General features: G+C 36.8%; 2 protein-coding genes across 2 annotated transcripts; one reads left to right on the forward strand and one right to left on the reverse strand.

Annotated features, from left to right (window-relative positions):
• Positions 1-8,397: 8,397 nt before the first annotated feature.
• On the forward strand, positions 8,398-9,352 carry TRYP_19 (Trypsin; the record flags this gene model as incomplete). The annotated part of the gene is made up of 3 exons (XM_066131844.1): positions 8,398-8,625; positions 8,765-8,970; positions 9,034-9,352. 3 exons carry the CDS (start codon positions 8,398-8,400, stop codon positions 9,350-9,352), a joined length of 753 nt encoding a protein of 250 aa, XP_065987827.1.
• Positions 9,353-10,396: 1,044 nt separating this feature from the next.
• On the reverse strand, positions 10,397-14,469 carry ustQ_1 (Tyrosinase ustQ; the record flags this gene model as incomplete). Its single annotated transcript, XM_014684786.2, has 6 exons — positions 10,397-10,580; positions 10,634-10,950; positions 11,065-11,195; positions 13,435-13,641; positions 13,702-14,096; positions 14,162-14,469. 6 exons carry the CDS (start codon positions 14,467-14,469, stop codon positions 10,397-10,399), a joined length of 1,542 nt encoding a protein of 513 aa, XP_014540272.2.

Here is a 14,469-nt window from a genome sequence, read left to right on the forward strand (position 1 = left end):
TTTGTTCGGGAATTGTTGGTGGTAAGCCCTGAGTTAAGTGAGGAATTCTTGAAGCGCACCCGGGGATCCGTCGTACGGTCCTGGTGCCCTGGGTCTAAGGATTTCTCCTAAGTCCTTTTTAATTGTGGCAGTAGTCGTGGCTTATTCCTGCCGTTCTTCTTCTATTTATTGGACCCGTTCCCGAAGGCGTATGATCTCAGCAAGCATCTCGTGAGCAAAGATGGTTGTTGGTCCTTCTCGGGTTTCATTTGATCCAGATGCGGTGGTAGTCTCGTGTGGTGCCATATTGATAGTTATTAGGTATTACTCAGAGTGACGCGGTAGTAGTCTGAATAAGAGCTTTTAATGTATAACGGCTAAGGTTCCTAAGGGATAAACTAGTTGTAGTTTATGTTGGCAGAGCCACTAGGGCAGTCAATCTGAGCAGTTGGGTGTTACGTTGGTAATAGGTCGTAGACCGTAACCAGGTGATCAGAGTCAAAGAGTTGTAAGCGAAGCTTATTTAATGTAATAATTGGTATTGAAAGCTAAGGAGCTAAAGTCTATTTATAAAGCGAATTTGGGGGTCCCTATATACTACAGCGTTCACCTGTTATTCACTGAAGTCCTGGTGAACTATGGTTATATACGTGCTACTGGTTCGTCTGGAGTTCACTGAACAGTTAGTGAACTCTCCCCTATTGGCGGCCCGTTCCGACCATTAATCCGTCACCCGCTGTGCCTGCGCCGTCCCGTGGCTCATGCAGCCGGCCCAACCTGCGACCTACGCTGCAGCTTGTGACTAGGTCGTAACAATTATAAGTAAATTTAAGCTTTTAAATTAATTAATTAATTACTTTTATAGCTATTTAATAGTATAAAAAAATAATATTATTAACGTAAAAAAAGATTATTAAAGTTAAGCTATTAAAAATATAAAGGTTTTTTAGATAAGACTTTAAGCCTAGCTACTTAAAAGTTTAATTAAGAGTTTATTACTATAAAAAAAATAACTTTTATAGCTTATATAAAGCTTATAATAGCTTTATTATTTAACCAGGCCTTTTAAAATTATTAAGAAATTTAATATAAACTACTTTATTAATTAAGCTATTTATAAAGGTATTAATTATATTAAGCTGCCTAGCTTTTAGGTTAAATTTAGCTATAATAATTATTAAAATTTAAAATAACTTTTTAGTTAAGATTATAATATAGGTTTTTTTATTATTAAATAATTAAAAGTTATTTTATATATATAAATAAGCCTTAAATTTATTAATAAATTTATATATATTATATTTATACTTAAATACTTAAGTTAATAATAATAAGTATTAATATTATTTAATTTAATTAGGTTAAATAAGCTAAAAAATCCCTTACTTATAAAGGGTATTATATTTAGCTTTTATAACCTTCTTAAATTTAAGTTTATATAAGTGTTTTTTTAGCTTTTTTTAATATTAAGGTTTAAGTAATAAGCTTTTTTTATATAGCTTTTTAAGCTATTTAATTAAAAAGCTATTATAAAAGCTATTAAAAGCCTTATTAGAAATTTATTATAATTATTTTAAGCCTTTAAATTAATTATTTTAATTAAATAATTCTAATAAAGCTAATATTAAAAAGTTTAATTAATAATTATTTATATTTAATTTAAGGTTTTTAAAAATATTAAAGCTTAATAACTAGCTTTTATTTTAACTAGCTTATTTAAGGCTTTAAGTATTAACTTTAATAACTAACTATACTTTATTAGTATTATTATTATTATTAGATTTAATATAAGTTAAAAATTTAAGCTATTATAGCTTTTTTAATTAAATTTAATAAATTTAACTTTAATAAAAAGTTTTTTTATTAAAAGTTATATTTTTAATTTATTTAACTTTTAATTTTAATAGAATTTATATATAAAAAATATTAATTAAATTATATTTAATAAAATAACTAATTTTTATATAAGCTATTATTTTTAAAAACTATTTTTAAGTATTTTAGAGGGCTTTTTAGGTTATTAGATAAGCTTTATAGCTATATATAACTAAATATATAATATTAGGCTTATCTAAATAACCTATATTATAATTATTTAATTAAAGCTATTATTAAAGCTATTAAAAAGGCGTTTTTTAGTTTATACCTTATTATAATAATAAATTATAAAAGTAGGTAATAGCTTTTTAGATTTTAAGCTATAATTTGGCTAAAAAGTTAGTTATTAGCTATATTATATAAGCTTTTAACCCTAGAATACTTTTAGACCTTTTAGTAGAGCTGTTTTATATAGGTATATATAGTAATATAAACTTATTAATAATATCTTTTTAGGTAATCTAGGCTTTATAAGCTATTTAAAGGCTTTTATTATTATTCTAATAAATTTAATAAATACTTAATTAATATTATTATTAAATTTAAGCTTTAAATAATTAAATAATTAATAAAAAGGTATTTTAAGTAGTATTTTTAAGCTTAAAAACTATTAAAAAGCCTAAAAATTTATTTTTAATTATTAAAGCTATTAATTTATTATTATAATTAAGCTTAAATTAAAAAATATTAATATAAATCTTTTAAAAAGGTCTAGAGCTTATTATTTATAAGTTTTTTTAAGAGATAACTTTTTTAGTTTTAGCCTTAAAATAAGCTTTATAATTAATTTATATAAGGCCTTAAATTCTAGACCTAGTAATTTATTAAACTAAATATTTAAGGCTATTTATATTTAAGTAGCTTAACTATTAATATTAAAAGTTAATAAAAGCTATTTTCTTAGATTAAAATTATATTAAATTAGATTAAAAGCTTTTAATTTAATAGATTTTATTAAATTTAATAATAAGTTATTTAAAATAATACTTTATAAAAAAAATAACTTTATTATCCCTTAATATAGCCTTTATAGCTAGGTTTTAATTATAGCTTTTTTCTAGAAAATAGTCTAATAATATTATATTAATATAAAAGGTTAGGATAAAAGCTACTTAATTAAGCTAAAAAAGCTTTATTTATATTTATAAAGTAATCTTTTTATAGCCTTTAATTTAAAGCTTTATATTACTTATAAAAGCCTTATTAGGCTATTAAAAAACTTAATAGTTAATAAATTAATTAAAGTTATTATAAATATATATATTTAACCTAGAATTAAAAATAAAAAAATCCTTTAAAAAGTAGATTTTCTTATAAATTAACTAAATAAATAATATAATTATTAGCTTTATATAATTTAACTTATAATTTTATTAATTAAAGCTTTTACTTTTATTAATTTAAGTATTTTTAATATTTTTAGTATTTTTAAGCTTTTTAAGCTGCTTTTATTTTTTAACCTTTTAAGCTTTTTAATATTTAGGCTTTTATAAGCTTTATTATTTATTAATTTTTTAGGCTTTTAATATTCTTAATATATATATAAAAATATTTAAAGCTTATTAAAAATAATTTTAACTTTTTATTTATTAAAAAAGCTAAAAATTAATTTTTTAATATTTATTTTTTATTTTAAAAAGTTATTAAGGTTTAATAACTTTTAAGGTAAGCTATTAATATTATTAAACCTTATTTTTTATTTTAAGAAACTATTAAGGTTTAAGTTATTTTAATACTTTTAAAAAGCTTTTATTTTATAATAAGCTTTATATTTAAAAGCTTTTAATTTAAAAAACACTTTATTATTATTATTATTAAAAGCTTTTAATCTAAAAATCACCTTATTATTATTATTAAAGTTAGCCTAAAAATATAATATTTTTTATTTTTAGGTTTTCTTATTATTTTTAATTAATTTAATTAAAAGCTTATTAATAAGCTTAATTAATTTTAGCTTTAATAAATAAGTTTAATAGCTTTTATTAAATTTAAGCTTTAATTTTAGTATTAAGCTTTTATATTAAGTTTTTAAAAAGCTTATTAAAATATAAATAGTAATAAAAGTAGTATTTTTAATTATAAAAGTAAGTTAAAGCTATTTTTAACTTTTTTAACCTTTTTTATTAATAGATTTTAGGTTAGTTAAGTGCTTATAATAAATTTAAAGTTCTTAATAATAAGCTTTTTTAAAAGGTAAAAGATAAAAAACTGCTTTTACTTTTAATAGCTTTTTAATATTAATAATATTATTTAAATAAATTATTAATTTAAAAGCTATTTAAAATTTTATTTTTTTATTTTTTTTTATTAAGATTTAATAGGTTTAAAATATAATTATTTTAATAGTTTAAAAATATAAAGCTAATTAAAGCTATTATAATTATAAAATCTAGGGTTAATTAAAGCTTTTAAATATTAAGTAAGTTAATTTAATAAGCTTTTATTAGTATTTTTTACTAGCTTATAATTTAAGCCTTGATTTTTATATAACTTATATTTTTTAATATTAATTTATATTTTATTAAAACTTTTCTTTTAAACTCCTAAAATATAAGTTATAATTAGGCTTATAATAGCTTTAATTACCTTAAAATACTATTTTTAATAATTATTATATTATAATAGTTATTAATAATTTTAATAATAAATTATTAAATAATTAAAAAAGCTTTTTAATATTTTTAATAAACTTAAATATTAACCTAATAATTATTTTTAAGGGATTTAAGCTTTTTAAATTAAATTTTATTAAGGTTTATAATTATTATAGCCTTAAAGTTAATATTATTAGGTTAGGGTTTTTTTAAAGGGATAATAGCTGTTTTATTAAGCTATTAAGAGTTAATTAGATATTAAATATCTTAATTTATAATATACTTTTTAATAATAAAAATCTATTAAAACCAGCTACTTAAACCTATTAGAATTACTAATAAAAAACCTTTAATATTTATAGCTAGATTATTTTAAGTTTTTTATTAAAAACCTTAAATATATTATAATTTAATATTAAAATATCTTAAATTTAATAATAAATCTAGGCTTATAATTATTATAATTAATAACTATAAACTAGATTAAAATATAAAATTATTCTTATATTTAAAGCTATTTAAAAAAGGAAAATAAGCTTTTTTTATAAATATTAACTATTATCTAGTTAATTACTTAGGAAGTTAGTAATTAAGAGATTTCTAGCTATTAAAAGTCTAGCTTTAATAGAGTGGTAGCGCGAGCCTTTTAGAGGCTTTTAGAGGCTTTATTTTAATAATTATATTAAGGCTTTTAGGGCTTTTTCGGCGATACCGATGAATAGCTTCCTTTTTCCATTGAAAGGGGGCCTTTGGCGTTGACATATAGTATATATTGCGGTATATTGTTTTATTGTTATATTATTTACCACACTGATCGAAAATGAGGATATCTGCTACGTGCGCATCCCAATTTGACAGAATCACCCATCGCGTGTTACGACCCAGCACGTAGGCTGCAGGTTGGGCCGGCTGCATGGAGCCGCCGGGCGGCACAGGCATGACGGGCCACGGAACATTGGTCGGCACGACAGGACCAATGGGAAGGACGCTCAGTTATTATAAGTGAGCATGCACAACGCTCACCAGTGTTTGGAAGTGAGCATCGAGGATGCTCACCTCCGCGATAACTAGCAACCGTAGTATATAGGGACCCCCAAATTCGCTTCATAGATAGCCTCTAGCTCCTTAGCTTTCAACACAGATCATTACATTGAATAAGCCTCGCTTACAACTCTTTGACTCTGATCACTTGGTTACGGTCTACGACCTATTACCAACGTAACACCCAACTGCTCAGATTGACTGCCCTAGTGGCTCTGCCAACATAAACTACGACTAGTTTATCCCTTGGGAACCTTAGCCGTTACATCGCGCATCGCTTCACACGGGACCCCCTGGGCCACGGATAAGACGCAGGGCCGGTACATTTGTAATCCAGATGGTAACAGCCATGAATCCTGTCAAAGTCCTCGTGTTGCTCTGTATCAGACCAGTATCGTATCAAACCACTGTCGCAGCAGTATTCGCTAGTTCGAAGGGACTGTTGTGTGTCTGGGGCTCCTCAAGGTAAATGAGCATGACTAGATGTCGTCAAAAACTTTTGAAACAAGAGCCTAGACCCACTTGACCTTTTGCCACTTTGGGTAATTTATTCGTCTCTACAACCCCTGGTTAATTAACCACCCGTGACCTAACAAGGTTAACAGACCAGGGTCTCCTAGCCGTATTAATAATTTAGCTGCTAGATAGTAAGTAGCTGTTAAGTAATTTAGTAAGGTATAATAAAAAATATTAGCCTTCTTACTTTTTTCTTAAGAAATTAGGTATTAATTTCCCTTACTTTTTAACTTTTTATTTATTGTATACCCCCTTGTGAGGTTACAGGTGGTTAATCAAACAGGGGTTATACGGTACCTTTGACTTCCGTTCTCGCCAAGGTTGCCCCCACTTAATCGGTATCTGCCGACGCCGAGCCAGCATGAAAGCTATATGTAGGATTTGATCCAAAGGCAGTTCAAACTCGTTACTGAGCGGCCCAGTAGAAGTCTGGTGGGCGAGGATCCAAAGGCACATGTGCAGTCTAAACTCGTTACTAAGCGGCCTAAACTGGCCACTAATGAGCATGACTAGATGTTGTCAAATTGAAACAAGAGCCTGGACCCTGTTGACATGGACCTTTTGCCACTTTGGGTAATTTGTCCATCCCTACATACCTTTAACTTCCGTTCTCGCCAGGGTGCCCTACTTAATCGGTATCTGCCGACGTCGAGTTAGCGTGAAAGCTGAAAAACGTCTCGTTCACATGATTACTATGTACGCTCACCCCTGAAGCAGGCATCCATTCAAGCATCCAAAATCTGCACAAGCACACGGTACCTTATGCAGGCTGGGTCCTGGGCGAGGCCGTGTACGTGGCAGAACTACTGTGGCACTATTATGGACACTTTTTATGCTGAAAGTAATAATGTGATGTAGTGTTTTCTGTTCTGTCCCTGTCACGTTATGAGACTTATTGTTGACTAAGCTACTTTACAAAACTATTATTCTTGTTGTTGTCCGTGCGGCAGAGAGTGTACATCTATCTTTTAAATATAAAAAAACTTGCCTTTCGTCTCAATCCCATTTCCGGTTATGTTTAGTTATATTGTAGATGCTTTATTTTTCGGTGACTGCCTTGTCTTGACCGCAGACTTGCAGCCTTCGGCTGGTCGCACGCCTTGCACCGCTGCTCTAAAGTGCAAGGTGTAACGTAGTATTTCAACTTTGTTATCATGCCACCAGGCACTATTCTCTTGACACCGCTCAGGGCAAGGATCAGTCATCAAAGGAAGCCACCGTGGCAACAGACGGATTGTTCGCGGAAAGGGTAGCCAGGTATGGGGCTTGGACCCCACGACAAACTGCCGGGCACTCAATAGTTCATGCGCTTTCGTGATACATCTAGAGAGAGAAGGCCAGCGACCATCATGATTCAGGACATTCGAGACGTAAGAGTCCCACTCTAAGCGCTGCGATGCGCCAGCCCGGCTGAGTCCTACGTTAATAGACGAGAACTACTACCCATTTTCCTACTTAGGGCCGCCCCGGACGGGCTAGAACTATACGAGCAGGTATGATATTGATCATGCAGGTCAAAGGGCCCCTTGTGGAGCGATGAGACGCTTTACCCACCACACCACGTGTGGATAGCGTTACCGGATTGTACGGGATGCTGAAATATGCTTAAATAAGCTATAGTACGATCTCGCTCTATATATAGTATCTAGCAAGTGGAGCCAGTAGTGCCGCAGCTACATCATGCTATGGTAGAGTTCTTGGATATACCAGATATTAAACGGAAGCCTGGCCCCCAACTCACGCGCCTGCAAGGCTTACTCGTTTCATGCCGAGATGGTGAGCGCGTATTGTAATTTCGCCGAGGCGACTAGCCTATTAGTCTTAGTATAGTAGTATTGTATGAGCTTTCTGTAAGCAAATTAATTTATCTTCCTAGTCCACGCAGAAAAACAAAATCACCCTTGCTGCCTACTAGCCTGATAAGCTGAATCAATCGGGCCTTGCCAAGCATCACTAGGCCATTATGCATGAGCCATCAATTTTGCAAAATGCCCAACGAGGTGCTCGGCTTTTAATAATATTCCCGGCATGTCGGGGTCGCTTGCGGGGGTCCTCGCCATGCACCCTCTTCTGCGTCGTATGATCTAGACGCTAGACATACACATGTGATCATCAACTACTGAAGCTTCATTTCGTGTAGCGAGTCATGCGATGCTGTGCTGGAGTAGGGGTCGGCTCGTCTCGAACCGTTCTCCGAGAAATGGACATGAGTCCGGATAAATATGAATCACATACAAGTAATTATGTAGGCGCGAGGATAAATACGGCAAGCTACCCATCCAGCTTCTTGTTCTTTTTTTCGATCTATCAAGAGTAAACACTAGCTCGTGATATCTTTTACATTTTTATTCTACAAGCCCATCTTTGGCAATCTATCAACTCCTTCAAAATGGTACTCAAGGCTGCTATTCCACTAGCTGTCGCGTTTTCTACTGTTTTGGCAGCAGCGGCAACTATTAATAAGAGAATTTATCTCGGAGAAGAGGCCAAGGAGGGTGAATTTCCATTCATCGTCCGTTTACACTACGAAGATCCTACTCTTTTATGTGGAGGCAGTTTATTGGATAGTACTACAGTTCTTACTGCTGGTCATTGCCAGCCTAAACGTGTTACTAGCGTGAGAGCAGGCAGCTTGGTAAATATACCCTCTTTTTACATATATTATTAGGCTACGCCGTTGGCTACTACGGCGCTAGTAACTTGCGCACCTAACAAAACAAACGTGAATACGCATGAAGAGCTAATAAATTATGCAGAACAAGGACTCCGGAGGAGTAGTCGCAGAAGTCGAATCCGTAGTAGTCCACCCGGATTACAAGAGGTTTATCGGCGAGGTGAACAATGATATTGCTATCTTGAAATTATCAACACCTATTCAAGAGAGCGAGATAATTAGCTACGCGAAGCTGCCTGCAAGCGGCTCAAGCCCTGTAATTGGCTCCATCGCCGTAGCTGCCGGCTGGTAAGTGCTATTAAGCTTAGAACTGCCGGATATACTTAGACAAGACGCTAACCAATACGCAAGGGGTACAACCGGGCCTCTTAGCAAGGGTGATGTGTCTGACAAACTTCTCAAGGTTGCCATGCCTATTGTCGATATCAATTCCGATTCTTGTAAAGCCTCTTCTGCTGTACAGCTTCCGGATACAAAAGTGTGCGCTGTTGGTGGGGGGGATACAGGCAAAGGCGACAGCGGCGGTCCTCTTATTGACCAGGAAACAGGACAATTAATCGGCATCGTGTCGATCGGACCCCGTTATACTAGGATTAGCAGCTACATCCGGTTTATTGACGATGTTAATAACGGGATTAACGGGGTTGATCCGCGCCATGTAACGGGCTAGGCCCGGGAATGGCTCGGCTTGCACTCTTGCTTTTGGTCCCGGCCAGGGGCCGGGACCTATCTATAAGCGAGATTAGCAGCGGCAAGCTCAGGAGCTCGACAGCTCGAGAGCACTCCTCTTCTTGTTCTTTCTTCTCTTTCTTTCTCAGCTTTATATATTCCTTAAAGTCGTCTAGTTAGTCGTCAATATACTCTCTGGACCGTTACATGGAACATCTGAATATCCCAGGCAAATGGCACTTTTCAAACCCCCTTACAAAAATAGCCGTTTTAAAATACGGGGCAATAAACTGTGTTAGAAGATCTTTTGTATAATTTCGAATATCAATCTACATCTTTATGTGCTGTCCACAACCTGGGTAAGAAGATCAATCACTAGTTATTCACATTGTAGGGTCGCTATTATCTTCAAATAATATCAAGTGACTACACGCAGCGTAAAGTTTATGTAATATCAGTCCAATCTTTTGTAGAAATAGCTAGAGAGTGAATCAACAGGCACTGTAATATATTTTGGTGGGTTTACTCAGGGGTATTAACAACGCCATTTACATAGGATGTAGTTAGAGGTGTTCTACTCGGTGGTGTTTTCCGCTTATTGCGACGCCATTGGAAAGGTGGAAATTGCGCAGGAAGGCAAAGAGGTCGTCGTAAGTGTCAAAGAGTGGCGATGGCGGCAGTTGTGGGATCGTAGCCCCAGTGTAGCCATCGTCTCTTGGGTCGTTGGCGGCTGTCGCGCTTTTGCATCTGTCGCATTGTCAAATAACACCAAAGAACGGGCGCGGCCACGCCACATGTAATTGTCTGTTAGAACCAGACCAGACATGGACCCCCTATATCCTGCGACAACTTGTGCCCCACCAGACCCCAAAAAACCTCACCGGCCCCCCTTGTCGCGCGGACCAACATTGAATCATGTCTGTCCGTTAGTGGCTAGTCTGGGCCGCTTAGTAACGATCTGAGCTTGGACGTCTCGAAATATGCCTGTGCGGGACTTCAGGTCTATTGTGACATTACACGCGGAATGGATCGTGATTCCGTTAATTTAAGCAGCAGCGGCTCCTGACGTGGCCGTGACAATGATCTTGTTTAACATGCCATTCTCTTCAAAAAGTGCAACAAGGGCTTGGATTATGCGAGATTTGCCCGTGCCTCCTTCACCCCTAATAACTTGGCAGTGCTGGCCCTTGTTTTTCCCACTTTCGCCAGATCGTATTCGATCCAGCTGTCTACAGATCAACAGGAACGCTGAACGCTGCTTCAGGTTAAGTCAAGTGTGTACCCTGCGGCCTGTTTAAGCCCGGCCTCCATGTAAAATGTCAATGGCCCTAGGCAAACACGAGCTAATAGTCCTGTGTCCCGGCCCTCGATATCAGCGTGCTCCGCGGCCTGTCTAGAGCCGTCTTTCGCTTCATGGCTTCCTTGAATGCCCTGTATCATTCTCTCGATCTCCTTGGAAGCACTGGCCTCCTGTGATTTTATGGCCCAAACTTGAAACTGTCGGGGAATTTCATCCACTGCTAAGATAGCCCTACTTCTTCCGCCCTCGTCTCCCAGTCTGAAGCTATTCAGGTCATCAGGTGACGAGAGAGCCATCTCCTGAAACCGACCCAAATGCCATATCAGCTCTGCGAATTCCCTGCAGCCAGATGTGATCTGACTTGACCCTAACGCCGCTCTAATAACATGAATTAAGCGCATGGCGGCACCTACGTTATCGCCCCGGAATGATGCGCCACCAAAGGCTCCCATCTCGTTTGCTTCCGCCTCTGCCCCTTTATCATCTAAGTCTCCGTCCCCGGATGAGGCAGCCCACTGTTTTGCATCTCGTTTTGCGTCGAGGGCTAAGTGGCGAAGAAGTTAAATATTATCAACCAGGAAAGACAGCCTTGGCTGCAGCATGGCTTGATTATTTCTCCAGATTTCATTAATATCACCAGCACGCTCTGAGAGGAATTTCTCCTACGGCACGAACAACGCCAGATGCTGTGTCGCAGCCCTAATTCACATATTGTAAATTACATTCTGCAGACCCAACATTTGCTAGGAGACGTTCTGCATACCTTTTGAAACAATTATCATCTTCTGCGTCGTTGAAGTCCATGCTGAGATATCCATCAAGGCGGACGATAGAGTGTTTGCCAGGCCGCCTGAGTACTTGGGTGTAACCTGTCAATTTTGACCGATCGTCGTTTGCGAAAGGTATCTCCCCCTAAATATTCCTTTCCTTGTTTTTGCGTCTCCCGCTTATAACGGACATGTAATCGTACAGGCACATGTCCTTGAGAAGTTCCCCACGATGAGTATAAGCCTCAACACGCGATATTTGCCTGCCTGATTCTTGGGCGAGTATCGTCTCGTCATCTAACACCTCCGCGAATCCTCCTTCACCGCTCATTGTCTGCAAATAATGCTACTAGCAAAATACATGCCAGTATAGCAGCGACACATTAAGGAAACTACATGTGGGATTATGCATGAACTCGGTCGGATACCCCAAAAGATAAACAACTACTTCGACTTGTGATAATACACGGTTGGTAAACACACAATTAGCTATCCGCATCAAGAATTAGCGTGTTTTATTTCGCGTTGCGCCTTGTCTTGTAAGATCAGCGCTCGCTATGCTGCCGTCTTGTTCGCCATTGTCATCCAGGATAGGTAGGAATTGCGATGCCGCAGCGACGCGCTTCCAGATTAGATCCTCTACTTTCGTTATATAATTAGTAACATAGAATATCAAAGCTTTGGTCTTACACTAGGTGGCAATAAATAATATGTCATGGTTATATTATAGACTGACTGCTATAGCCTTGTTCCACCGATTCCTAACCGGGTAGGTTCGCCGAATTTGTAAGACACGATCATTAGTAACAGTAGTTCTGTCCACTAGTTTCCAAGGAGCACGAAATCGCCAAAGATTTCGCTTCCTATCTTAATGGGCAAATAAGTACTTTACACAAGTCGGGCTGTGTGTATTAATTTGCGTTACACCAGCACAGAAATTAGCCTCTTCATTAAAGGCCGCTGTGAGCTTCGACCTATTATTAACCAGTTCGGACATGTCATTGATCACCCTCTGTGATTGCACAGCTGAGAATGCCTCCTGGTCCAACTCCTGTCCATGAAGTTAACACGAACTCGAGCGATTGACTAAAGGGTTACCGTACTCGTCGAGTCAAGTTTTACCCAGTGGCTTTTACTTGTACTAATTAATTTGCTATATTATATCACACAAAGAATACTTAATCAAAGCCGGGTGCAAATGATCGTCCCTACCACCCTGCCTTGGTGCTCCAGCTATATGTACATTGACTCGACAGTTACGCTTTCAACGGCTGAAGAAATGCATATTGACTCGAAAGTCAAGCATCCAACAGTCGAAGGGATAACAGAGCCGTTCTGCTTCCATGCTCATCAGTTTTGTCTTGGTAACTAGAGCTGGATTTCGTAAGCCCTGTGTCTCATTTCGCCGTTAGTCAAATTTTACCATTCGTCAGCGTCATCTCCTAGTGACAAGAACAGACAAATGCGATACAATTCTGAATATTGTAACATTATTGCATTTATTTTTTAATGTCTTTGAGCTGACGTGATAAGAATATATGCGGCCCTTTCTGACTCATTCTAGGTTGTACCACCAACCAGGCAGTGCGATATTCCGAACATCTGTAGAAGATTGCCAACTTATTGGTATTGCCTGCAGTCAGAGATGCATAAAATGGGGTTGCACAGGCTGTGTGGTAATGCATGCCGGCCCCCTCGTCTCTCGTCCAACCACCTCCGTGGTCGAGGATGAGGTCTGGTGGTGATCGTTCTACCATACCGGCCTGTATTATTCCGCTGACAACGGGCTAGGCATTCTTATCTTCTAGCCCACAGTTTCCGCAATCAGCGGAGAAGACGTATTGGAGGGACCAGACGGAAAAGAAAAAACGGTGCAAGACGGTACATTCACATGGAGCGCAACGACCTTCTGGGCACCAATAATATGGAATGTAAAAGACTATGAAAAGGGTTGTAGTTGTTGTTGTTTTCTTTTTTTAAATTAATAGCTATAACAAAGATTAACCGCGTGTGTACTAATTACATCTCTAACGGCGACTGTCTTTCCAAACTTGCCTAGAGATATAACATCTTCCAAGCTCGCCGAATTATTCTGGTTAGTTTCGTCCAATCTTACATTAGAGTTGGGGCCGTGGTACTGCCACATGCGAGAACCATTATTTCTTCGTTGCCATAACCACCATAACCGGTCTACTTGGGCATGATGCAAGTAGAAGACAGGGTCTAATTTGTTAGAGAACCCGTTTATTCACGAGATAAGATACAGATGAATTTGCTGCATACCATTTGGTGCTGTCTGCAACAGAAAGTCACCTCTTATAAATTGCGGGATCGCGTTGTGCGCATGGTCCTCTAATTCCTTGAAGAATTCGGCGTAGGAATCTTGTTCCAGTATACTTTTGATACTTTCCGGTGTTACTCTCGCCTGAAGCTTCTTCTTTGCATCACCAATCTGAAACCCCCGGCTGAGACAGTGTGGGTTGCGCGATATTTTGAATTGGCTTCCTATTTCTTCTGCTTGCCAGTTACGAGTCGAGTTGGCAAACGGCCCGTCAGTCACGCAGTGGCCGTTTCCGACTCCTCGCTCGCCAGTCGAAGTTCCGTCGGAGCCGAATCCGGATGTGCTCCAGATAGGAGATTGGGCAAGATCTGCGGCATCCAATGACCAATCCCAATAGCTATACTTTGTTAATATACGTTGTTAACCAAGCATATTAGTCCCATATATCATAAAATGACATACGCAAGTGAGCCAGTGTAGAGGCATTCTGCCCTGAGAGCTTCTTCAAATGTGTGGATAAAGTGTCGATGCCACGGCAGAAATGCCGCTGCATAGTGTATATCCAATCCTTCCGATATGTGAGCCAGCGCAAAGTCGTCAAACCGAGAAGTGCTGTTGTCAAATTTGGACGGCTTATCGGAAAGACATTTGACAGCACTAATGTAGGCTTGCTTCTCTGCAGCGCCGAGAGATCTCCATTCCCTTCGAATTGGCGGATCCGGGCAGGCACTATCTTCCACTTCAAGCAGCATCATGTAGGTGTCTGCCAT

The sequence above is a fragment of the Metarhizium brunneum genome, chromosome 7, assembly GCF_013426205.1.
Source record: "Metarhizium brunneum chromosome 7, complete sequence".
In the NCBI taxonomy this organism is placed as follows: Eukaryota; Fungi; Ascomycota; class Sordariomycetes; order Hypocreales; family Clavicipitaceae; genus Metarhizium; species Metarhizium brunneum.